We start from the raw sequence: 26,842 nt of genomic DNA, 5'->3' as shown, positions 1-26,842 counted from the left end.
TCCTGAACAACTAAACAAGGGGCTCTGTGAAAGTCTAGGGGCTTCCTAGGTGGCTCAGTGGGTAAAAAATCTGCCTGCAATGCAAGAGATGCAGACAGACGTGAGTTTGATCCCTGGGTCACGAAGATTCCCTGAAGGAGGGAAGGCAACCCGCTCCTATATTCTTGCCTGGAAAATCCCATGGACAGAGGAGCCTGGTGAGCTACAGTTCATGGGATCACAAAGACTTGGACATGACTCAAGTGATAGCACGCGTGCATGTAAGTCTAGGATAAAACATTCTAGAGGTGCTACCAGACATGGAACACACTGGTTCTGAACCAGGAAAGGAGTGTATCAAGGCTGTATCTTATCACCTTCTTATTTAACTTGTATGCAGAGTACATCATGAGAAATGCCAGGCTGGATGAAACACAAGCTGGAATCAAGATTGCTGGGAGAAATATCAATAATTTCAGATATGCAGATGACACCATCCTTATGGCAGAAAGTGAAGAGGAACTAAAGAGCCTCTTGATGAAAGTGAAAGAGGAGATTGAATAAATTGGTTTAAAGCTCAACATTTAGAAAACTAAAATCATGGCATCTGGTCCCATCACTTCATGGCAAATAGATGGAGAAACCATAGAAAGAGTGACAGATTTTACTTTCTTGGGCTGCAAAATCAGTGCGGATGGTGACTGCAGCCATGAAAGTAAAGGACGCTTGCTCCTTGGAAGAAAAGCTATGACCAACCTAGACAGTGTATTAAAAAGCAGAGACATTACTTTGCCAGCAAAGGTCCGTCTAGTCAAAGCTATGGTTTTTCCAATAGTCATGTATGGACGTGAGAGCTGGACCGAAAAAAAAGGCGAGCACTGAAGAATTGAGGCTTTTGAGCTGCGGTGTTGGAGAAGACTCTTGAGAGTCCCTTGGACTGCAAGGAGATCCAATCAATCAATCCTAAAGGAAATCAATCCTGAATATTCACTGGAAGGACTGATGCTGAAACTGAAACTCCAATACTTTGGCTACCTGATGTGAAGAACTGATTCACTGGAAAAGACCCTGATGCTGGGAAAGATTGAAGGCAGGAGGAGAAGGGGATGATAGAGGATGAGATGGTTGGATGGCAGCACCGACTCGATGGACAAGAGTTGGAGTAGGCTCCAAGAGTTGGTAATGGACAGGGAGGCCTGGCATGTTGCAGTCCACAGGGTTGCAAAGAGTCGGACATGACTGAGTGACTGAACTGGACTGAGAAGTGCTACATTCCTTTGTCTCTTGCAAATATCACTGAAAGGCAGGTGGAAAAGATTCCTTCTTTATATATTTTAGTGTAGTAGTACAAGAAAAAAAGAGGCTTTGAGGACTGGAAATTAGCTGGCATAGACCACTGCTTACGGAAGTAGTATGGTGAGCCCTAATTAACCGCATTAGATACAGGAATGAGGGTGTGTGCACATAAAGGCATTCATGATGGATTCACGGATATAAGACATACTCCACAAGTCTCCTTTTCTCGCCAGCACAGAGCCCAACGCTGGTACAAAGTAGATACAATAAAGCTGCATGAATAAAAAAATTAATAGCATGGGAGAGCAGCAAGAGGACTGGGATTCCAGTCCCAGTTCAGTCCATAATTACCCCAGAGGCCTTGGGCAACATATATAAATCTTTCCAGGTCTCAATTTCTTTATTAGAAAACTGAACAATATCTGTTTGCCCAACATAATTCAGGGTTATGAGCTGCAAGTTACCTAATGTATATAGAAATAATTTAAAAAATTAGAAGCATATTGAATTAAAATGATTACAATGACTACACATGACAAAAAACTGGCCTTGAAAAGTTATCTCTCTGTGCTCAAAACTATCCCTGTGTAGTAGCCAGCAAAGATTGAAGTTTTGGGATAATCTGGTTCCCAGACTTCACTTCTCCTTTCACAAAGGAACAAGATCCTAATTACTGATCACCAAAGGATGGGGCGGCAAGCCTCAGCTTCCTGTTGTACAAAATAGAGGAGCCAGGAAATTATTTCTAGGCTTATCTAGCTAAAAACAACAAACAACAGTAACAATAAACACCAACTATCATAGATTTTATGTTTTTGGTCCCTAACTAAGTTATAAGACTCTATGGAAGAGAGAGTTTTTCATTCATTCAGGTCAAGAGTACCAAAATTAAAATACACTGACTTACATGTCAGTCTTAATCAAGACATTCTGGGAAAATAAATGTGCAGCTTTTTAGTAGAATTTGTATATGTTTCTATCAAAGTTAAGAGTACTTTCAGCTTCTCTTTTTTTAAGTTAATTTACTTATTTTAATTGGAAGCTAATTACTTTACAATATTGTAGTGGTTTTTGCCATACATTGACATGAATCAGCCGTGGGTGCACATGCATCCCCACATCGTGAACCCCCCTCCCACCTCCCTCCCCACCCCATCCCTCTGGGTGGTCCCAGTGTACCGGCTTTGAGTGCCCTGCTTCATGCATCGAACTTACACTGGTGATCTATTTCACATATGGTAATGTACATGTTTCAATGCTATTCTCTCAAATCATCCCACCTTCGCCTTCTCCCAGAGTCCCAAAGCTTGTTCGTTACATCTGTGTCTTTTGCCATCTTGCATATAGAGTCATCATTACTGTCTTCCTAAATTCCATATATATATATAATTGCATTAATATACTATATTGGTGTTTCTCTTTCTTACTTCACTCTGTATAATAGGCTCCAGTTTCATCTACCTCATTATAACTGACTCAAATGCATCATTTTTTATAGCTGAGTAATATTCCCCTGTGTATATGTACCACAACTTCCTTATCCATTCATTGGCCGATGGACATCCAGGTTAAATTCAGCTTCTTTTGTGGAAAACATCTGCTGCAATTCATTCTTTTGCCTGCTGTGACTCTAGACTTAGAGGCATCTGAGTAAACTGTGTGTGCTCAGCACACACCTCTGAGATGACCAGCAGGCTGTCTCTGTGGGTGGTTGCTGTGTTTCTGCTCATTTCTACTTCGTGACAGAGCTGTAGGTCTGTTCCTGACTTCTTATCATGAATTACCTGTGATAAGTTTAACAGCAGCCTTGGTGTTTGTTATCAGAAAAACTGCTTGCCTAACACAGACTATATTTTCCATTAGCAGCTTTCTTGAAATGTCAAATTTTAGTTGGTTTCTCAGGCATTTTATTTGACTCTTCTGTGGTGATATTGGAAACTGATGGTCTAGGAGATGCATCCCATTTTATTTTTTAGCCTACATGGTATTTCAGAAACAGTCTGTCTTATTGTCAGTATTTAAAGAAGAGGAGGTTCACATATGACCTGATTCTACGATTCTCCTTTAGAGAAGGAAGGTGGCTTATAGGCTTTCAAGGCACCAGACGTGGGAACAGAGTCTGACTTGCCCTCTGGACAGGAATGAGGGCTCCCTGTTTTCCATTCGGGACCAACTTCCTTCATTTACTTCTTTTACTTCCATTGATTTCGAATTCCTCTTCCAATGTATTACTGGGAATATTAATTTAACTTTGGGTTTAAATGTTTTGCTCTCAGGGCTGGACCACATGTGACAAGTGAAAATCATCCCCGTGTCTTAGCAAAAGCAACTCTAGCTCTGGGCCCAGATGAGCCCTGGGTTTGTGTGGGATCATGGCTCCTTCGTTCTGCTCTTTCTGTATCTCATCTAATGGACACTTGAAACACCATTTCCTTCGTTTCCATTTCAAATTGAAGAGGTTGTTACAGAAAGTGAGAGACAAGTAGCAGGTTCACTGCCAACTGCGTTGAGAGGGTCAAAACAATCGGCCACTGCCATTTCCCCCAAACCGGGCCTGCTGGCATCTCCACTCCATTCAGGGCTAGAATGGGCATTACTCCTGTCTTCTCGTCCCACAATCCTAACAGCAGATATCGTCTCTCCTTTTTTTTCAGCTAGAATATAGCTGCTTTACAATGCTGTGTACTCTCTGCTGTACAGCAGAGTGACTCAGCCACGTATTTATATACATCCCTTCATTTTGGGTCTCCTTCATCACAGAGCACTGAGCAGAGTTCCCTGAGCCACACAGCAGGTTCTCATTAGCAATCTATTTTATACTTAGTATCAAGAGTGGGAGAAGGCAATGGCACCTCACTCGAGTACTCTTGCCTGGAAAATCCCATGGACGGAGGAGCCTGGTGTGCTGCAGTCCATGGGGTCATTAGGAGTCGGACACAACTGAGCCACTTCCCTTTCACTTTTCACTTTCATGCATTGGAGAAGGAAATGGCAACCCACTCCAGTGTTCTTGCCTGGAGAATCCCATGGATGGGGGAGCCTGGTGGGCTGCCGTCTATGGGGTCGCACAGAGTTGGACACGACTGAAGCGACTTAGCAGCAGCAGCAGCAGCAGCAGCAGCAGTATCAAGAGTGTATCAAGAAGAACTAAAGAGCCTTTTTTGGGGCTCCAAAATCACTGCAGATGGTGACTGCAGCCATGAAATTAAAAGATACTTGCTCCTTGGAAGAAAAGCTATGACCAACCTAGATAGCATATTAAAAATCAGAGACATTACTTTACCAACAAAGGTCCGTCTAGTCAAGGCTATGGTTTTTCCAATAGTCATGTATGGATGTGAGAGTTGGACTGTGAAAAAAGCTGAGCGCCAAAGAATTGATGCTTTTGAAATGTGGTGTTGGACAAAACTCTTGAGAGTCCTTTGGACTGCAAGGAGATCCAACCAGTCCATCCTAAAGGAAATCAGTCCTGAATATTCATTGGAAGGACTGATGCTGAAGTTGAAACTCCAATACTTTGGTCACCTGATGCGAAGAACTGACTCATTAGAAAAGACCCTGATGCTGGGAAAGATTGAAAGCAGGAGGAGAAGGGGACGACAGGGGATGAGATGGTTGGATGGCATCACCAACTCGATGGACATGAGTCTGAGTAAGCTCTGGGAGTTGGTGATGGACAGGGAAGCCTGGCGTTCTGCAGTCCATGGCGTCGCAGAGTCAGACATGACTGAGCGACTGAACTGAACTGATTGAACTGATCAATAGTGTATAGATTGGGATTCACACTTCTTTCTTTGGCTTTCTTTTAGAAATGGCAGATCCTCCTTGACACACCACTATTTCTTCTGCATCCTACAGCTAAACTTCAAGTTTGGAAATAGGCTCTCCAGGGACGGGGGAGGCTGGTGGGCTGCCGTCTATGGGGTCGCACAGAGTCAGACACGACTGAAGCAACTTAGCAGCAGCAGCAGCAGCAGCATGAACTGTACATTTCTTAAATGACTTGGTTAAGTAACCACATTCTCTGCTTCCCTTTATGAGAAGAGAAACGATCTCCTGAGGCTGATATGTAAAGGCTGAGCGCGCCCTGCAGTCACTGCACCTGCACCCAGCGCTGCTCTCTGCTCCTGGCGGCTGTGTGCACGGTGGCCGGTGCTGGGTTGGAAGGCGCAGCCCAGACCACCTTCCCTCCTCAGCAGGGCAATTTTTAAGCCAAGCCTGTGCGGTGGGAAATTTTATTCCATCTTAGATAGCATCACAACTATTAGAAAGGGTTATATAAATACTGTCTCATAGAAAGGCTGGGCGAGTTAATTCTCACTATTGCTTGACAACAGAGCAAAATCCATTTTTCATGGAGGCCAGCTCTGTACCTTGCAGGCCATTACTGGGGTTTCCACTGAAGGACAGTAAAAAGTGTTAAATAATACTCCTAAAGAAACAGTTTTTAAATTTAGTGTGCATAAGAGAGGAGCTTCCAGCTTCCCAGGTGGCACTAGTGGTGAAGAACCTGCCTGCCAGGGCAGGAGAGAGAAGGAAGGCAGGTTCCTGGGTCGAGAAGATCCCCTGGAGGAGGGCACGCAATTCACTCCAATATTCTTGAAAGAGAATCCGAAGGACAGAGGAGCCTGGTGGACTACGGTCCGTATGGTTGCAGAGTCGGGAACAACTGAAGCAACTTAGCAGCAGCAGGAGAAGGGTTTATTAAAAATGTATTTCCTAGACTTCTCCATGGAGATGATAACAAAGTCTCTAGGGGGCACAAGAATATGCATTTTTTACGAAGCCCCCAGGTTTGGTCCAAGGATCATTTGTGGATAAAGTAGTCTGAAAGATGCCAAGATATTTGTGCTCTGGAGACTTATGATTGCTCTTAGAAATCTTTTACAAACAAGGTCTTACTGTATAACACAGAGGATTATTCTTAGTATCCTATGACAAACCATAATGGAAAAGAAATTTTTTTTAAAAGAATACACACACACACACACACACACATCAAGATCACTTTGCTGTACAGCAGTAATGAACATAGCATTGAAAATCAACTGTACTTCAACAAGCAAACAAAACCCTTTTACTAGGACCATAAAGAAGATGTGTGGATATAAAGACTGATGCTGGAAAACTCAGAGGCAACTCAGTATAGTGATGAAGAGCTTGAGCTCTGGAGTCTGAGAATTTTGATCCAAAACCTGGCTCCCTCATCTAAAGGCTAGGTGATTTAGTCAAGCTGCATTTCTGTTAAAAGTAAATTATCTCATCTGGCAAATGGCTGGTAGACTGTTGCAAAAAGGGTCACAATGGTCTCCCTCTCTGTATCCAATCCCCTCTGCAATCTGACTTTGTGGTTCCTCCTGCCTAGCAGAGTCCTCATTGCTTGAACCTGGTCCAACCTCATGACCTACTGTAGCCAAGAGAAGGAGGTAGAAGTGATGCTGTGCAGTTCTGAGCTGAGGCTGGGATCTTGGGATCCCTGCCATATGAACAAGTCTGGACCACTGCTGAAGATGAGAGATCACAGAAAGCAGAGAGGAAAAGGACTCAGCAGAGGTCTTGCTAAATCATCCAGCTCCCCACATCTGCCAAGTGACAGCAGACAGAAGTGAACTTAGATGAGACCTGAAGAATGATCCGGCTGAACCCAGCCCAAACTGCTGATCCACAAAATTATGAGCCAAATAAATGGCTGCTTTCAAATTCACTACATTTGGGGATAGTTTGTTACCCAACAAAAGCTAATTGATACAAGGTAATATATTAATATAATTAAAGTACTCTTTTATATAATTGCTATAAAATACCTAAGAAAAAATGCTTAAATAAACCTCGATATATATTAGCTAGTTTTACCATTTGATAAGTACTGACAGAAAGAAAAACTAGTGTTAGGATCAAATGGATATCAAACACTAAGTGTGTCCTGTGGTAACAGATTCAACCCCATCCACCCACCTCCTTTACCAGTTTTTCCTTCTTCACTTTTAAAGACAAACGTGTTAGCTAAGTAGACCTCAGGATATATTAGGCAAGTAAATATTCCTATATAGCCTTAATCTTAAAAGTTGGCTCAGATGAGATAGTGGAAAGTATTAAGGAACTACCATCTACTTCTGCTTTGCTGACTCTGCCAAAGCCTTTGACTGTGTGGATCACAACAAACTGAGGAAAATTCTGAGAGAGATGGGAATACCAGACCACATGACCTGCCTCTTGAGAAATCTGTATGCAGGCCATGAAGCAACAGTTAGAACTGGACATGGAACAACAGACTGGTTCCAAATAGGAAAAGGAGTACGTCAAGGCTGTATATTGTCACCCTGCTTATTTAACTTCTATGCAGAGTACATCATGAGAAATGCTGGACTGGAAGAAGCACAGACTGGAATCTAGATTGCTGGGAGAAATATCAATTACCTTAGATTGGCAGATGACACCACCCTTATGGCAGAAAGTGAAGAGGAGCTAAAAAGCCTCTTGATGAAAGTGAAAGAGGAGAGTGAAAAAGTTGGCTTAAAGCTCAACATTCAGAAAACGAAGATCATGGCATCTGGTCCCATCACTTCATGGGAAACAGATGGGGAAACAGTGGAAACAGAGTCAGACTTTACCTTTTTTGGCTCCCAAATCACTGCAGATGGTGACTGCAGCCATGAAATTAAAAGACTCTTACTCCTTGGAAGGAAAGTTATGACCAACCTAGATAGCATATTCAAAAGCAGGGACATTACTTTGCCAACAAAGATCCATCTAGTCAAGGCTATGGTTTTTCCAGTGGTCATGTATGGATGTGAGAGTTGGACTGTGAAGAAAGCTGAGCACCGAAGAATTGACGCTTTTGAACTGTGGTGTTGGAGAAGACTCTTGAGAGTCCCTTGGACTGCAAGGAGATCCAACCAGTCCATTCTGAAGGAGATCAGCCCTGGGTGTTCTTTGGGAGGAATGATGCTAAAGCTGAAACTCCAATACTTTGGCCACCTCATGCGAAGAGTTGACTCACTGGAAAAGACTCTGATGCTGGGAGGGACTGGGGGCAGGAGAGAAGGGGACCACAGAGGATGAGATGGCTGGATGGCATCACCGACTCGATGGACGTGAGTTTGAGTGAGCGCCGGGAGATGGTGAAGGACAGGGAAGCCTGGTGTGCTGCAGTGCATGGAGTCATGATTATGGTCCAAAGACCTCTTCCTATAAGTAGGAACAACAATATTTTAGAAGTAGGCCACCAAGCAGAGTTTACATAATGGGGGAAAGTGAGAAGAGCTCTCTCCAGGTCCCCTGGCTGAGAAGTTTGGAACTGACCAGCATCTCTCCTGATGCACTATGTGAGGCAAACTGTTTGCTAAAGACTCAAATAATTTTTGTACCCAGAAGCTAAGACTATGAGTTGGTTTTCAATAGTCAGGTGATAGATATTACTCAACAATTTTGTCATATTACTCAACAATTTTGAAAAGGGTGAAGCTTTGTTATGCTTTTGAAATAACCATTAGAAATGCAGATTACAAATCAGTGACAATACCAAATAGAGTATCTTTAAAAATTTCATTTCTAACCAATTAAAATGAAGGTCCTGTTGCCCAGTTGGCTGGTATCAGTTTCCAAGTAGTGGTTTTGGCTGAGAGGCTTTCATCAGAGAGCTTAAAGGAGAAAACACACAAACCAGCTACAGAGCTGCACACACATGCCGCTTGCACACACAAAACACTGTACCTTTGCATGTTTCTTCTTTAAAGAATTGAGCTCTTTCTGTTGTTTCTTTAAATGCTTCAAGTAAGCCTGTGGAAAAAACAAATGGGATCCCAAATAAGCTTTGTGTAGTACTACCACAGTGATTAAAGCTAATGAAAAACAAAAATACATCCATTTCACCAACAGAACAAAAGAGTGCTGGCAAAATGACCCAGCAATTTTACCTTCATCTGCTTTAAATCTTCTATCCTCACTTGAGGGATCAGTTCAATACCTGAAACAAAGTTACTGTTTATATTAAACAAAAAGTTACTGTGTAATTAATGATCATATCAAATTCAGTTTTGAAATCACATCTAAGACATTGAAGCAGTTTTACACATGTTATGGCTATAAATATCTTGGTTTCCTATTACAGGACAATTAACTAGACACTTACCTGAAACCTTTCTGGTCTGAGGTCTGGTCCCCTACAAGCAGAGACTGAGAAGAGGGTTTATGTGCATATGATTTATCACGGGAGGGCTCTCAGGAGAAACCCCTAGGGGGTGAGAGAAGCACTATAGGGTCGAGGAAGAATCCTGGGGGTCTTCCCGGCTGAAATCCAGCCTCGGTCTGATCCTGCAAGTTGTCAGCATTAATGGCCCTCCAGTGTTATTCTACCTTGAGGTAAGGAGACAGGGCCTGTGTAACCCCAGATCACTCAGTTAGGGTAAAACTGTCAGAAGTTTTACCAAACCTTCTAGGCATTTCCAGACAAGAGAACTCCCATGGTCTGAGGGCAACACTAGGGAGAAAAGTGCAGGTGTGACTGGCAGTCACAGTGTCCCTCACCATTGAAGGATGGGCATCAGTCCCATAAAGGAGATCTGACCAGGCACAATAACATCTATTATGGTCGCTTTTACCTTTGCATTTGAAGATGCATCCTATCAGTCCACTAACTACCAACACTATTGCCAGCTTAACATTTTTTTCAGCCCCTTTCCACTACTGAATTGAATTCTAGCATTTAAGTGATATGCTACTAAGCCCAGGAATGCCTTTAACATATAGAAAATAATGAAATCAGATCATTGTAGAACAGGATGCTGTCATGAGCACCTAGAGTAATACACTAAGTCATCCCGTTGTTGCAGTGATGCTAAGCTAGATGTTGTCATGGCAACCACAGTAGTAGGCGAATCCCAAAACACATTGTTTGACTGCAGATTTCCATCTTAGGTAAACAAGATGAATGTACATCCTATAGATCTCCATTAGAATCCCCAAGGCTAAGTATGAGATCCTCGAGAAAGATAGGTATCAAATTGTAGGGTCTTGTTTTTCAGCTGCACTCATTTTAAGAAGACCTGTACATCCAGGGTGAGGGTGTAAGGACAGTAAGGAGTCACGGCAGACAGAAAACAGTCTTCTGATCTCTAACACTTTGTGATAGGGATGTCAAGGGATCATGGGGCTATTCTCTGATCTCCGAGGTCTGACATCACAAGCTAATTCCTGGCTTTACTGTAGGCCAGGGAGGTCTATTCTGGCATTGCAAAGAGCTCCTGACCTTTGGGTCTCTTTTCTTTCTTCTATAAAATGAACACACAGATTTGGGAGGCATGCAAGGTGCTCTAGAGATATAACAAATACTAAGAGTCTGATCTAGTCCGGTGAGACTGTTTTTTGGTCTTGGTTCAATGAAATCTTGACTAACAGGACCCTATGGAAACATCAGGGCTTCCCAGGTAGTTCAGTGTAAAGAATCCACCTGCTAATGCAGGAGACATGGGTTTGATCCCTGGGTTTGGAAGATCCCCTGGAGAGGGAAATGGCACCCACTCCAGTATCTTGCCTGGAAAATCTCATGGACAGAGGAGCCTGGCAGGCTACAGTCCAAGGGGTTGCAAAAGAGTTGGAGAGGACTTAGTAACTAAGCAACAACATGAAAACACAAACCTCCCTCAGCCCTGGTTTTGCCTTTTTTAAAAAAAAAATTATTTTAGAGAAAGATACATTGTAAAAATGTTAGCTTCTACAAATGGTTTAGGAAGTTAGGGAAAAAACCACACTCTACAGAACAGAAACTGGTACAGGCCTGGCTCCATCTATATACCCAGAGCAGCTTCTCTAGCAGGACTTCCAGTGAGAGTGAATATGTTCCATCTGTGAACTGTCCAGGGCACCTGAGAAGCTCACGTTTTTAGTTTTAAGCCGAAAGAGCTGCATGTGGCCCATGGCTTCTACATCAGACTGTGTAGGTCTCCCTGGTGTGAAAGCAGGGGTGAAATTGTAAGTTTGGGCCCCAGAGATTTTGAATAGTTGAAGTTTCAGTACATATGGTTTTTGTTTTTATCAACACAGCTCATTAAAAATGACTTCTTTTCTCTCAAGCTGTAATTTGGAGATCAACTAGCCGAGCTTTCTCAATTGCTTAGTCTTAAAGAAGCACGTCAGGCAGCCCTGGTGCAGTTAGTGCTATCGGGCTGTGTGTCTAACGGAACCCTGCAGAGCTTCAGAGCCCGTCCTGCTCACAGACACTCACAGCAGATGCTGTCGGGCGCCACCTGACGCCTCCTTCCTGCCGTAGGACTTCTCTTCAATTCTTCTTCGTGGCTCAGACAGAACACCTTTGTTTCTTCCTCACACAGTGGAACTGCTCCCTTTCTCTCGATTCGGCTCTTCCTCAGAGCCTGTTTCACTGTACACCCCTCTCTGGCATTTTCCCTCTCCGTCTCTTCACTGGCTCCTACCAACATGCAAGCGTTCTCCACAGCAACCATTTGATATCTCCAATTATCAATTTTTCTAACCTGGTTTGCACTCTCATCACCCAAGCATCCCTGATTCAACAGTAATTACGCAGTCTTAACTTCTCTGGACTGTCTACACTACCTTCCCAAACTCATTCTTCTTACAAATCTTTCTTTTTCATTTGTTTGTTTCCATTCCTGCTATCTTCCCAAACAGCTCACATCCTCTCTCTCTCCCCTCTTCCATCCACCTCCTCCTGACCTCTGACAGTTTTGCTGTTGCGTGCTTCTGCCCAGATGCACCCCTAACAGCTTGAATGTGATGATGTCCAGGACAAGACTCATCTTACCCAAAACTGTTCCTCCTCTTGAGTTCTCTGCTTCACCCAGTGGTACCATCTCTTTCTGTGACCTGTGTTTGAAGTCCCTGAGTTACCTTCTTCCCCCTAAAACTGACACCCAAGCCACTGACTGATTTCCATGCTTCTCCCTCTGAGTACATCCAGCCTCATCCAGGCTCTCCTTGCTGTTAGCCTGGCTTGTTCATTCACCAGCCACTTACTTCCTAAGAGAAGAGACTCCAGATCTTCACTAGGCTTGGTTCCAGGGACATACTGGATGGCAGAGGTATGGTCTCGCTGCAATAACTCCTTTCTCTGGTTATTATCATGTTATATAAATATCACGTGAGTAAATATATGATATAAATACAATGTGGTAAGTGCTACATTCTTCACTGGCCCTTATCACTTATTCCCTCTTTTTAAAGACTATTCCCACCAAGACTGTACAAACCATCTTACAAACCCTCGGGGGTCATTCTCCATCCCTGCGTGGTCCTAAGCCATCTCCAGATCAGACTCGCTCTGCCCCTTTCCTGCCCCGGCTGCTTCCTGTGTGGCCTTGGTCTCTGCCTGGGCTCCTCCACCTTCTCTCCTTGTTCATGTCAGACCTGCGTTTCAAGGCCCAGCTCAGTTAGGATCCTATCCTTGAGTCTCCTCTGAGCCCTTGCTGGAAGGGACTCCTTTCCTCCCATTTCTGAACAGTCAGCCCTCATGAACACCACCTGGCCACAGTGTGGAAGCCTGTCTCACTGTGAGGTTCCTGAAGGTGTGAAGGCATTTCTCGTAGAACTGACCACTGTGCCTTAGAGGAGGCTCCCAAGTCGCCTGAACAAAAGGCCAGAATGAATCAGCGTGTAGATCCTCTTACTCAGGGAGCTGGTCAAGGGGAGGAGGGAAAAGGAGAGCTTCTTCCAGTGGCTCCTTCCTGTGTAATCCTATATGGACTAGAAGTGAAACAGTTCTGAACACAATCATGAACACAGTTCTGAACACAAACACTTCTAGAATTAGGATCACTTCTGTGTTTTATGTTGAAAAAATCTGCACAACATGTTGAGCTGCGAGTTAGGCTTTATCTGGGGGCAAAATGAGGACTGCAGTGCGGGAGAGAGCGTTTCAGAGAGCTCTGAAAAACTGCTCTGAGCAGGCAAAGGGAGGAGCTAGGGGGTTTTGCAATAAAGGGCAGGTAGTCTGAATGACAAGAGATGACTGTTATTTAAAGAAAGCAGGTATGTCAAGTTAACAAATTCAGCACTTCTCTGTGTATGGGAAGATGCAAGAGTCTGGGCTCACTGAAATCATTCCCGTGATCTGCACTTCTGCTATCTGGGGCCAGTGTCCTGCGTTTCCACATCCTGAGTTTCCTCGGGGCTCACCCTAGGGAGTGGCTGCAGTCTGATGGTTGCTGGATGGCAGGTGTTCTTTCCTTCCTGAGTTCCCTCAGGGCTCAGCAGCTCCCAATCAGTGGAGGCTACAACTGCTGATGACTGTGACATCCTTTGTTTACTGATATGGCAGGGAATATTCCATTTCTCATCTGTCAGCTGGTCACACTGCCTTTTCAGGCCACTCATGTCTTTCTGAGTTGGTCAGCATGACACAAGAACTTTAACTAAACAAAAACACTCCCGTTTTCCACTGCCTTTCTGTCTGAGAGGCTGATGTTAAGAAAGATAGTGCTGGATGGAAAGCCCATATCCTGCATCATTACCTGGTTCCATGTTCTTTCCAGGGAGGAACAGACATACAGGTGCAGAGCACAATTTGAGCTGCTTTTGTGCCATCTCATTTCCGAATTTGTTTCACAAAGCTCTACACACATTGTTTCCTGCTAAATTACCATGCTGCTTCGGTTAAGGAAAGACCATCATTTCTTACCTTAAACTGCAGCACCGTGTGTACTTAAGTACACAGACAACTTGACTTTCTTACACCAAAGATGCTGAATTCACATATAAATGGGAGCTATTTATATTGAGTAGAAAACCATTAGGAAGAAGAGAAATTCTTAAAGTAACAAAACTGAGTTTAGTAAATGATTCATGGTCAAGGAGGATATTTAAAATATTTAATTACCATATGGAATGGGGTCCATCCAATCAGAATGGACGCCTGAACAATAAGAATGGAAATCAACTTTAAATAACGAATACAGTTATTCCCCTACAGTACAGCTCCATATTAGCACATGGCACACGTGATTCTTTGTAACGCCACCTCTTATGCTCTTCCATTACATCTACAGGGAACCACAGAGAACTGGCCTTCAGATGCCCATTTGATAATTTTACAAATAAATAATCATGGATGCTGAATATCTACCCATGGGGCAGAATTAGCGAAAAGGGGATCTAGGAATGTCAGGAACAATCGTTATTCCGCTGGTTCAGGAACTTACCGCCCACGCTTATGGTGGTACCTGCAGGAGAGAGGGGATGACTTTGCTAAGCTCACTCTGTAAATGCCTTTTTTTTCCTCACAAAAAGAGTACCAAATTTCAACATTTCTAGGTCTACTGATATTGTATGAGGTATTCACTATGGTGAAGGGGATCTAGCAGATGAAACACTGCTGTTCTGTCAACCACTCAGAGAAATTGAGAAATTTGTTCAACCCACAGAAAACCTGCTGCTCTTGAGTTTTATGGAGCCATGAAAACTGGCAAAATTAACAGTTCTAAATATCTGCATCAAAGTTTCGAAAACGGCTGGAACAGATAAGGAGCCCAGAGAACTCTCTCTCACCTTTCTTGGCCTCCAGGCCAGCCCCCAGGGCAGCTGTGGTGGTTGGCCTGAGCTCCGAGCTGCTCTGAGGGGTCACATTCGCTTTGGCTGTGTTGGCTTTCCCTTTCTTGTCGTTCTTTGAAGTGTCACTGGGCACATCGGCGATGTCACTCTGGAACGAAATGCTTATATTGACCCAAATGAATGCCACCTAGACAGACGTCTTGCACATTCCCCCTTCTGCTGGGCCCAGTCTGTGCCATGAACTGCTCCTCTGTATTCTAGCCTTTACTCCCTAAATAGATCTTTGCTTCGGAAGTCAACATATGGTTTCCTCAGATCTGACCCAAAAGAGGAAGCCAAGGAAAGCAGATGCAGCTCCTTTGTAATAAGCGGGCTATACCTTCTCTTTTTTCAAGCTACTGGAGAGATTTCTGTTTCCATTCTAAACTGAGGAGTAAGGGGAACTTTAAGAACAAGGACTGAAACACCACAATGGTACACTGGCATTGAAGGTTGGATTTAAGACTAGTAAGAAGTAAACAATAGTAAATGCCAATTTTATTTATTCACTGATTTAGGTGAACTGGTATTTCAGTGTCTCACAAAAGCATCCTGTATTTAAATGTTCCTAAAAGCATTATGGGTGTATCCATTTCATTTCTAATGGGGCCAGGGTCCCCAGATGTGAGTGAAGCCATAGTAATGAAGTGGGTCACATTTTATTAAAGATGCTACATCCTCATAGCCTTTTGCAACGGTTTTATTGACATGAAAGTTCAGTTTCAAAAACCACCTTTGAACTTGTTCTATTAATTTGTGACTCGGTATTACTCTTATAATCAGTCAGACAACTTCCCCCCACTCAGCTGTCTTTCCTTGGCCACGGCTACCTGTCTTAACTGACCGCTGCTACTTACAGTTTCAATGCCCATAGCTCTCATTTGATCCGCTCTCTTTTCCGTAATGGAAAGAAATTTCTTCGGATCTGATAAAGCATCCACAATATCTGCAGGGAAAAAAGTCACCGAGCTGTGAATTCTCTGTTTTACTGAAACACCTAAGACAATTCAGCTAATAAACCACTCATCACCTCCAACTCCCAAAATGCCTTCCATTATGTACCTCTTCCTAGGATGTGAAACAAGGCTAGAAAAACACAGTTGGTTGCTGAAAGCAAAAATAAAATAAGGAAGGGCAAGAACAAAAGGCCAGATGAGTTTCTTAATTTCCCTTTAATTTTATCCCAAATAAAGAAGACAGGGAGACAAGGAAAGCTAAGTGAATGGCTTGGGGTCTGATGCTGAACTTGTGGACTTTGAATAAGGTGACTGATGCTTCCAGACTCAGTTTCTTTGTATGAAAATTAGGACTGAGAGCACTCACCCTGTTCACAGTGCAGGAGCGGCACTATGAATATTCGGGGAATAAGTACCTGGAGCACAGTAGATGCCACCAGCAGAATCTTGTAAGATACAGAAGCTAAGGAATCTTTAAAGCCCATTTTAATTCCATGTAGATAAAAAGAAATATTTCTTCAGTGTTTTCTCTGCTATAACTTGCACTCAAAGTTTCATCTTTTATATAACTTCATTAGTAGAGTTCCAAGGATTTTCAAACAGACTCTCATATAATTTTGCATAATTTGTCAGTACTATAGAAGGAATCATTATTTTTATAGACTTAAAACAGTACAACACCTACAACTTTTAAAAGTTGTACATTAAAAAATTTCCCCCTAGCAGAATCACCTTCCTAATTACATTCATATGATTTAAAACTTTTTCTTACATTTTTTTTTCTCTTTTAAAATGGAAAATAGTATACACACAGGTTAAACATTCAAATGTATAAAACAAAAAGTAAACATCTTTTCTCCCACCCATTCCACATCCAGCAGGTAACTACTGCTATCCATCTCTTATATCTTTCTATCTTTTAAAAGGCCTCAAATGGGTTCATAGTAGATTTTTTTTCCTAGAAATGCTATTTTTAACATTTTAAAGTGTTAATGCGGTTCACGTCAACATTTCTGCTCCATTTCAGCTCCTTCACTGCCTGAGGTGGGGGCAGGGGCTGCTTCAGCTGCTCGGCCCTCGTTTTCTCTGTGATGACCAAGGTGTAAAAGTATGTGCTGCACCAAACTTGAAACTTCACGTTATCCTTAGTTTTCTTCATTTTTCTTTAAAGAACTTTTTACTCTTTGAAAATTTTTATTTATTTTTAATTGAAGGGTAATTGCTTTACGGGTTCAGTTTTTTATACCTGTTTTTTGTTCAACTTCACATACCTTAAAAACACTTCCATATCATCAGTACAGGTCTCCTACATTATTTTTAAGGGCTACCTAAATATTCCCTATGTTGATTGGCCATAACTTGCCTAACTAGCTTCTTCTTGATGGACCACTCTCTTACTTCCAGTTCACTGACGTTATAAACAGTACTCCAGGGAATGTCTGTGAACATGTCATAGTATATTTTTGCCTATGCTCATAGGATAAGTTTCTGGAAGTCAGAATGATGCATAAAGGTATTTGTCCTTTTAGGAGTCCTTGCCAAATTGCTCTTCATGGAATTTTTTTCTCCTGTCAGGGGTGGATAAGAAGGCTTGATTCTAATTATTACTCATAGTCCCTGAGAAATCTTTGACTTATAATGGGCAATATCAACAAATTAGCCCTTAAAGCTTGCTCAGGAAAAATCACAGAAGTTTTTGGAAGTTAATGTTCTAGGAATGTATGTTGGTGGTACTAGTGGCAAAGAATGTGCCTGCCAATGTAGGAGACACTAGAGACGTGGGTTCAATCCCTGGGTTGGGAAGATATCCTGAAGAAGGAAATGGCAATCTAATTCAATATTCTTGCCTGGAAAATTCCAAGGACAGAGGAGACTGGCAGGCTACAGTCCAAGGGGTTGCAAAGAGTCAGACACGACTGAACACAGAGGACAGGAACTCTTTTATCATGGAAATTTTCCAACATGTGCAAAAATAGCCAAGTAAAGTAACTCCCCATATATTGATGATGAAGTCCCAACAAATATGAACAGTTTGCCTTACTTCCTTTCTCTAAAATTCCCTTTTTTCCTTTCTCTCTTTTTTCTCTGCTGAAATATTGTAAGGTAAATTCCAGACTCCTAAGTATTTATGTATCTCTAAATAAGAAGGGAGATTTTTTCAGGGCTAACCTTACCAGTATGAACAAAATTTGCACTAATTCCTTACTATGATATAATACATGGCCTATCTAACAGGAAAGACCCCAATACTGGGAAAGATAGAATGCAAAAGGAGAAGGGGGTGTCAGAGGGTGGGATAGTTAGATAGCATCACCAACTCAATGGACATGAATTTGAGCAAACTCCAGAAGACCGTGGAAGACTGAGAGGGCTGGTGTGCTGCAGTCCATGGGGTCGCAAAGAGTTGGACTTAGCAAATGAACAACAAAAATTCCCCTTATTTACAATTAGTTTGTGTCAATCAAGATACAAAATCTGTACGATGTCTCTGATACCTATGTGTCTTAAATGTTTTTTTTAACCTAGAAAAGATCCTTCTACAATTTATTGTTCTTAATGCATAGACTTGTGGAGGAGACAGGTCAGGTATCCTATAAAATGTCCCATGTTCCAATACTTTCTTGTGTGTCACTTAGCTCTATGGCATGACTTTTTCTCGACTTTTTCATGACGGTTCAGGAGGTGCTATGACCTCAGATAGATTGTTTGGAGGCAGAGAGAGCCTGGTTGCTTGTTGTGCTGCTAAACTCACTGAGGACTGACTCACAGATGCCTCCTCTTTCCACCCGTCCACACTCCCAGGGGGCAAAGCAAAGCACAGATAGTCCCCCTGAACTTGCCCACCTTTCCTTTGAGAAGATCTGTATGACATGGTCTCCCCACACGTTCCCATGTTGGATCAACTTTGCCTTGGCTTCCCACCAGCACGTTTTAATGGATGACCCATGGGACTGGCTTGTTAGAATATAAATACTTGCTTATTGTTAATGATATACAATCAATATATCAATATCATTGAAGAAAGCATATGACATTTTTGAAGGGCAACTCATAGTCCTTCCAGTACTAATAACAAATAATTCTTTAATCACTTAGAGCTACATACAAAACTAATAAAACAAATTATTAAAGAATGAAATGATCCATAATTCTTCCATCCTAACCAAGCTTCTTTCCTTTTTGTGAAATTTTTCCATATGAATACATATTTTACATGGTTTAGTTAACACTGTATAATCTGCTAAGAGTTGGTTCTTTGAAAAGATGAACAAAATAAACCTTAGCCAGACTCACAAGAAAAGAAAGAGTGATAATTTTAAAAAAAAGAACAATAAAATCAGAAATGAAAGAAGAGAAGTTATAACTGACACCATAGAAATACAAAAGATCGTAAGAAATTACTATGGACACCTATACATCAATAAAATGGACAACCATTATATACCAATATAATGGACAACCTAGATTTTTTTGGGCTCCAAAATCACTGCAGATGGTGACTGCAGCCATGAAATTAAAAGATGCTTACTCCTTGGAAGAAAAGTTATGACCAACATAGATAGCATATTCAAAAGCAGAGACATTACTTTGCCGACTAAGGTTCATCTAGTCAAAGCTATGGTTTTTCCAGTAGTCATGTATGGAGGTGAGAGTTGGACTGTGAAGAAGGCTGAGCGCTGAAGAATTGATGCTTTTGAACTGTGGTGTTGGAGAAGACTCTTGAGAGTCCCTTGGACTGCAAGGAGATCCAACCAGTCCATTCTGAAGGAGATCAGCCCTGGGATTTCTTTGGAAGGAATGATGCTAAAGTGGAAACTCCAGTACTTTGGCCACCTCATGCAAAGAGTTGACTCATTGGAAAAGACTCTGATGCTGGGAGGGATTGGGGGCAGGAGGAAAAGGGGATGACAGAGGATGAGATGGCTGGATGGCATCACGGACTCGATGGACGCAAGTCTGAGTGAACTCCGGGAGTTGGCGATGTGATGGCCTGGTGTGCTGCGATTCATGGGGTCTTAAAGAGTCAGACGCGACTGAGCGACTGAACTGAACTGAGAAGAAATGAATAAATCTCCAGAAATGTGCAAACTCAAGACCGAATACAAAAGAAATAAAAAATGTAAACAAACCAATTACTTGCAATGAAATCAGTAACAATAATAATAAAAAGAAACTCCATACAAACTAAAGTCTAGGACCAGAGGGCTTCATGGGTGAATTCTACCAAACATTTAGAGAAGAGTCAACACCTATTTTTCTCAAACTAGCCAACAAATTTCAGAGGGAAGAATATTTCTGAACTCATTCTACAAGGCCAGCCTCACCCTGATACCAAAACCAGACAGAGAATCACACAAAAAAGGAGATCATAGGCCAGGATCACTGATGAACACAGATACAAAAATCTTCAAGAAAATATTAGCAAATCAAATTCAACAATACATTAAAAAGATCATATACCATGATCATTGGGATTTATGCCAGTGACGCAAAGATGGCTCAATATCTGCAAATCAGCATGATGGATTACATTAACAACCTGAAGAATAAAAGTAACATAATCATTTCAATAGATGCAGAAGAACTTTTCACAAAATTCAACGTCCACTTATGATTCTATTAACTAATAGAGTCTTTGCACATGTAATCAGTTAAGGACTGAGATGAGACCATTCTGGATTAGGGCTGGTCCTAAATCCCATGACTAGTATATTTATAAGAAGAGAACAGGACACACAGAGATATAAAGAAAGGCCAGGTTTTGGTGGAGGCAGACTGCAGCAAGCAGGAGATGCTGTGAAGAGAAAAGAAAGGATGTTTTCAAGTCTTGAGGGAGCATGGCCTTGCCACGTCCTTGGTTTCAAACTTCTAGCTTCCAGAACTGTGAGAGAATAAGTTTCTATTCTTTCAAGTCTACCAGTTTGTGGTAAATCTGTTTACCAACAGGACTGAGAAATAAAAATTCTGCTACTTAAATTCTTGGGTATCCATCTTTCATGTGTGCTTAAGCTCATAAAGCTTTATCATTGTTAAGGAGGCCCCATCAGCCCCTGGACATTCACAGGTCAGGCCGTGAGTCCCTCCTGGGGAAAGAGAATTTAAATCCTGCGGTATTCTTCCTGTTTGCCATGGCAATGTCTTGACCTCAGCCTGGAGGACTGACTCTGACCTCAGTTCAGTTCAGTTCAGTTGCTCAGTCATGTCCAACTCTGCGACCATGAATCGCAACACGCCAGGCCTCCCTGTCCATCACCAACTCCCGGAGTTCACTCAGACTCACGTCCATCGAGTCAGTAATGCCATCCAGCCATCTCATCCTCGGTCATCCCCTTCTCCTCCTGCCCCCAATCCCTCCCAGCATCAGAGTCTTTTCCAATGAGTCAACTCTTCGCATGAGGTGGCCAAAGTACTGGAGTTTCAGCTTTAGCATCATTCCTTCCAAAGAAATCCCAGGGCTGATTTCCTTCAGAATGGACTGGTTGGATCTCCTTGCAGTTCAAGGGACTCTTCTCAAGAGTCTTCTCCAACACCACAGTGCAAAAGCATCAATTCTTTGGTGCTCAGCTTTCTTCACAGTCCAACTCTCACATCCATACATGACCACTGGAAAAACCACAGCCTTGACTAGACGGACCTTTGTTGGCAAAGTAATGTCTCTGCTTTTCAATATGCTATCTAGGTTGGTCATAACTTTCCTGACATAGACTTATATTAAATATAGCTATAAAACATTCTGTAAATGAAGTTGCATATTGTTTTGTACTAATGGACAAGCTGACTGAGAGGCCCTTATCCACCATCTGCTGTACGATTATGTAGAAGTAGCCTCAATTACACAACAAAATAAGATGCTTCAGATTCACCCATTAGTTGGATGAATATCATTACTTAAATCTATCTTCTATTACCAGTATTAACAAGTCTAGAAACTGCTGGGAAGTTTTATTTCCAGATCCTGAAATTCTGCTTTATCATTGGAGATATAATGAGATATCTTATTTGCAGTTACACATTCATTTAAAAAATGGACAACATGCAATATAATAGAATTCAATAATAAATTCAGTTTAATAGTATTCTTTGGTTTCCCTGGTGGCTCAGACAATAAAGAATCTGCCTACAAAGTGGGAGACCTGGGTCAATTCCTGGGTTGGAAAGATCCCCTGGAGAAGGGCATGGCAAGCCACTCCAGAATTCTTGCCTGGAGAATCCCATGGACAGAGGAGCTTGGCAGGCTATGGTCCATGGCGTCACAAAGAGTCGGACACCACTGAACATGCTGCTGCTGCTGCTGCTAAGTCACTTCAGTCGTGTCCGACTGTGCGACCCCATAGATGGCAGCCCACCAGGCTCCCCCGTCCCTGGGATTCTTCAGGCAAGAACACTGGAGTGGGTTGCCATTTCCTTCTCCAATGCATGATGACTGAGCACAATAGTGTTCGTGGTCAAAGGGCAACAAAATTACACAAAGTGTATATAAGGCTTGTTCAAATTCAATCACAAGACACAAAAAGGAGATTAAAAAAGGGCTGAATGTTTGAACCAGGCTTAGATTAGCAGGTTATTTGAAACAGGTGATCATTCCTGGCAGTTTTGAATTGTGAATCAGATACTTCTGTAACACGTAATTTTGCCACATGGTGGCAGGTAGCAGAAGCAGCTACTGCATACCTGGAACAGTTCTGCCAAAATTATCCGACCAAGGACAAAAAGGCTCAGGATTAGGGAGCCAGTGCCTGTCCTACCCACTTTTAGATGATTTTTCTATTGTATCTCCGTTTCTCCTCTGACCAGCGACATACACATTTGAGTTTTAAATATATACTTTGTATACACACATACGTACAGGCACATAAAAATCAGTTTCCTTCTTTGAGAGGCCAAATATATGCATATATTATGTACATTCAAATATATAATTGATTTTTATACTGCCTATCAAAGAAACTGATTTTAATAATCACATTTAAAATGATGTATAACCAGAAAGTGAAGCCATGCCTCAAATATATCATACTTGTATAGCCTTGCATAACTCTGAAAATGTTATTCATTTTTTCCTTGCCTCAGCCTGGAAAAAAATTATTTCAGGAAGCAGTTAAACAAATCTGGCATATTCTTGGCCAGAGTGCTACATGTTCTTGGTCAAAGTGTTGCATATTCAAGTAAACTTGGAATCTTTCTTTGGTGCCAATCTGACATTTCACAGGGCGTCAGCCCTCACATCGGAGGAACACTGTGCCTGGCTACCCCACTGTGTAGTTCAGTGCTCCACAGGACAAACCAGTGCAGCAAGAATTAATTTTAAATGTGGATTAACAATGACGGAGTGTGAATAGGTTTGTCTAAGGACCAGCCACACTAAACATTTAACAGGGAAGCGCTGTATGCACACAAAGTTATAACTGTACAAACCCACAAGAGTGAGCTAAAATTTCCCAGATACTTAGCTCTGGAACCTTTCTTTTTAAAAAGAAATCAATCTGCCTTTTCTCACTTGCTCCTTTCTTCTGGTCTTAACGGAAGTCTCATTTGTATTTTTTAAAAATACCAGCTGTTTTGGGGTTTAGGGCCATTTCCATCCCCTTCATGGGTCACAGCCAGGTGTGGCAAAGGGACTTGTGTAGCTCAAGGAAGCTATGAGCCAAGTCACGCAGGGGCACCCATGCTAGATGGGTCATGGTGAAGAGTTCTGACAAACTGTGGTCCACTGGAGGAGGAAATGGCAAACCACTCTAGACTTTTGCCATGAGAACTCCATGAAGAGTACAAAATGGCAAAAAGACATGACACTGGAAGATGAGCTCCCCATGTCAGAAGGTGTCCAGTATGCTACTGGGGAAGAGCAGAGGGCTACTACTAATAGCTCCAGAAAGAATGAAGTGCCTGGGCCAAAGTGGACATGATGCTCAGTTGTGGATGTGGCTGGTGATGAAAGTCAAGTCTGAAGCTGTGAAAAACAATATTGCATAGGAACCTGGAATGTTAATAAATTGCACACGGTCAAGCAGGACTTGTGCAATTTATCGCAGGCGTGCTGCGATTCATGGGGTCGCAGAGTCGGACACGGCTGAGAGGCTGAACTGAACTGAAGCAGGACATGGCAAGATTGAACACTGATAACTGAAGGACTTGGTAAACTCAAATTAATTGCAATGGGTGAATTTAATTCAGAGGACCATTATATCTACTACTGTGGGCAAGAATTCCTTAGAGGAAATGGAGTAGCCACCATAGTCAACAAAAGAGTCTGAAATGCAGTACTTGGGTGCAATCTCAAAAATGATAGAATGATCTCCTTTCCAAGGCAAACCATTCAACATCACAGTAATCCAAGTCTATGCTCCCATCACTGATGCAGAAGAAGCTGAGGTTGACTGGTTCTATAAAGACCTACACACCTTCTAGAATTAACACCCAAAAAAGATGTCCTTTTCATCATAGGGGACTGGAATGCAAAAGTAGGAAGTCAAGAGATACCCAGAGGAACAGGCAAGTTTGCCCTTGGAGTACAGAGTGAAGCAGGACAAAGGCTAACAGAGTTTTGTCAAGAGAACATGCTGGTCATAGCAACAACCTTTTCCAACAACACAAGAGATGACTCTACACATGGACATCACCAGATGGTCACTTTAGTACTAAAATCTGATTGACTATGTTCTTTGCAGCCAAAGATGGAGAAGCTCTATAAATACAGTAAAACCAAGATCTGGAGCTGACTGTGTCTCAGATCATGTGCACCTTATTGCAAAATTCAAGCTTAATTTGAAGAAAGTAGGGAAAACCACTTGGCCACTCAGGCATGACCTAAATCAAATACCATATGATTATACAGTGGAGATAATGAATGGATTCAGGGGATTAGATTTGGTAGACAGAGTGCCTGAAGAACTATGAGTCAAGGCTTGTAACATTCTACAGGATGTGGTGACCAAAACCATCCCCAAGAATAAGAAATGAAAGAAGGCAAAGTGGTTGTCCGAGGAGGCTTTACAAATAGCTGAGGAAAGAAGAGAAGCAAAAGGGAAGGGAGAAAGGGGAAGAAGATATATCCATCTGAATGCAGATATATCCATCTGAATAGCAAGGAGAGATAAAGTATTTTAAAGTGAACAATGCAAAGAAATAGAATGGGAAAGATTAGAGATCTCTTCAAGAAAATTAGAGATACCAAGGGAATATTTCATGCAAGGATGGGGACAATAAAGGACAGAAATGGTAGGGACCTAACAGAAGCAGAAGAGATTAAGAAAAGGTGGCAAGAATACACAGAAGGACAATACAAAGTAAGTCTTACTGACCTAGATAACCACGATAGTGTGATCACTCACCTAGAGCCAGACATCCTGGAGTGTGAAGTCAAGTGAGTCTTAGGAAGCATTACTAATAATATGAACAAAGCTAGTGGGGGTGATAGAATTCCAGCTGAGCTATTTCAAATCCTAAAAGATGATGCTGTTAAAGTCCTGTACTCAGTATGCCAGGAAATTTGGAAAACTCAGCAGTGGCCAAAGGACTGGAAAAGGTCAGTTTTCATTCCAGTCACAAAGAAGGGTAATGCTAAAGAATGCTGAAACTACTGGACAATTGCACTCATTTCACTTGCTCATACTGTGCTCAAAATCCTTCAAGCTAGGCTTCAACAGTACGTTAACCGAGAACTTCTAGATGTACAGTTTAGAAGAGAAGAGCCAGAGATACAAATTGCCAACATTCACTGGATCATAGAGAAAGCAAAGGAATTCCAGAAAAATGTCTACTTCTGCTTCATTGACTACAGTAAAGCCTTTGACTGTGTGGATTACAACAAACTGTGGAAAATGTTTAAAGAGATGGGAATACCAGACCACATTACTTGTCTTCTGAGAAACGTGTATGCGGGTAAAGACACAACAGTTAGAAGCAGACATGGAATAATGGACTAGTTCAAAATTGGGAAAGGAGTATGACAAGGCTATATATTGTTACCCTGCTTAATTTCTATGCAGAATACATCATACAAAATGCCAGGCTGGATGAATCACAAACTGGAATCAAGATTTCCAAGAGCCATATCAACAACCTCAGATATGCAGATGATACCATTCTAATGGCAGAAAGTAAAGGAACTAAAGAGCCTCTTGATGAGGGGGAAAGAAGTGGGGAATAAAGCTGGCTTAAAACTCAGCGTTCAAAAAAGTAAGATCATGGCATCCAGTCCCATCACTTCATGGCAAATAGATGGGGAAAAAGTGGAAACAGCGACAGATTTTATTTTCTTGAGCTCCAAAATCACTGTAGATGGTGACTGTAGCCATGAAATTAAAAGATGCTTGCTTGTTCCTTGGAAGGAAAGCTATCACAAACCTGGACAGAGTATTAAAAAGCAGATATCACTTTGCTGACAAAGGTCCATATAATCAAAGTATTGTTTTACCAGCAGACATGTATGGATATGAGTCAGACTATAAAGAAGGCTGAGCGCCGAAGAACTGATGGTTTCGAATTGTGGTGCTGGAGGTGATTCTTGAGAGTCCCTTGGACTGCAAGGGGATCAAACCAGTCAATCCTAAAGGAAATCAACCCTGAATATTCACTGGAAGGACAGATGCTGAAGGTGATGCTCCAGCCCTTTGGCCACCTGATGCATAGAGCTGACTCGTTGGAAAAGTCCCTGACGCTGGGAAAGATTGAAGGCAACAGGAGAAGCAGGTGGCAGAGGATGAGATGGTAGATAACATCACTGACATGCATATGAACAAACTCTGGGAGATGGTGGAGGACAGAGGAGCGTGGCATGCTACAACTCATAGGGTCACAAAGAGTCATCACAATTTAGTGCCTGAAAAACAACAACAATCTAGACCTTTAAATACATATGCAGATGGTGACTGAAGCCATGAAATTAAAAGACGCTTACTCTTTGGAAGAAAAGTTATGATCAACATAGATAGCATATTCAAAAGCAGAGACATTACTTTGCCAACTAAGGTCCATCTAGTCAAGGCTATGGTTTTTCCAGTGGTCGTGTATGGATGTGAGAGTTGGACTGTGAAGAAGGCTGATTGCTG

At 42.1% G+C, this 26,842-nt stretch overlaps 1 protein-coding gene across 1 annotated transcript in view; it reads right to left on the bottom strand.

Moving 5' to 3' along the window:
* Positions 1-26,842, bottom strand: part of PLCB4 (phospholipase C beta 4) — a 291,829-nt gene that overhangs the window by 28,520 nt on the left and 236,467 nt on the right. Inside the window, exons 27-30 of the mRNA XM_052650707.1 lie at positions 15,693-15,781; positions 14,794-14,944; positions 9,192-9,241; positions 8,989-9,054 (exon numbers count right to left, since the gene is read on the bottom strand). Of these exons, the coding sequence (XP_052506667.1) occupies positions 8,989-9,054; positions 9,192-9,241; positions 14,794-14,944; positions 15,693-15,781 (356 nt within the window). The remainder of the gene's footprint in view (positions 1-8,988; positions 9,055-9,191; positions 9,242-14,793; positions 14,945-15,692; positions 15,782-26,842) is intronic.

This window comes from Budorcas taxicolor, chromosome 13, assembly GCF_023091745.1.
Source record: "Budorcas taxicolor isolate Tak-1 chromosome 13, Takin1.1, whole genome shotgun sequence".
Lineage (NCBI taxonomy): Eukaryota > Metazoa > Chordata > Mammalia > Artiodactyla > Bovidae > Budorcas > Budorcas taxicolor.
Note: the sequence above shows the minus strand (reverse complement) of the source record. Positions and strands in the feature narration are given on the sequence as shown.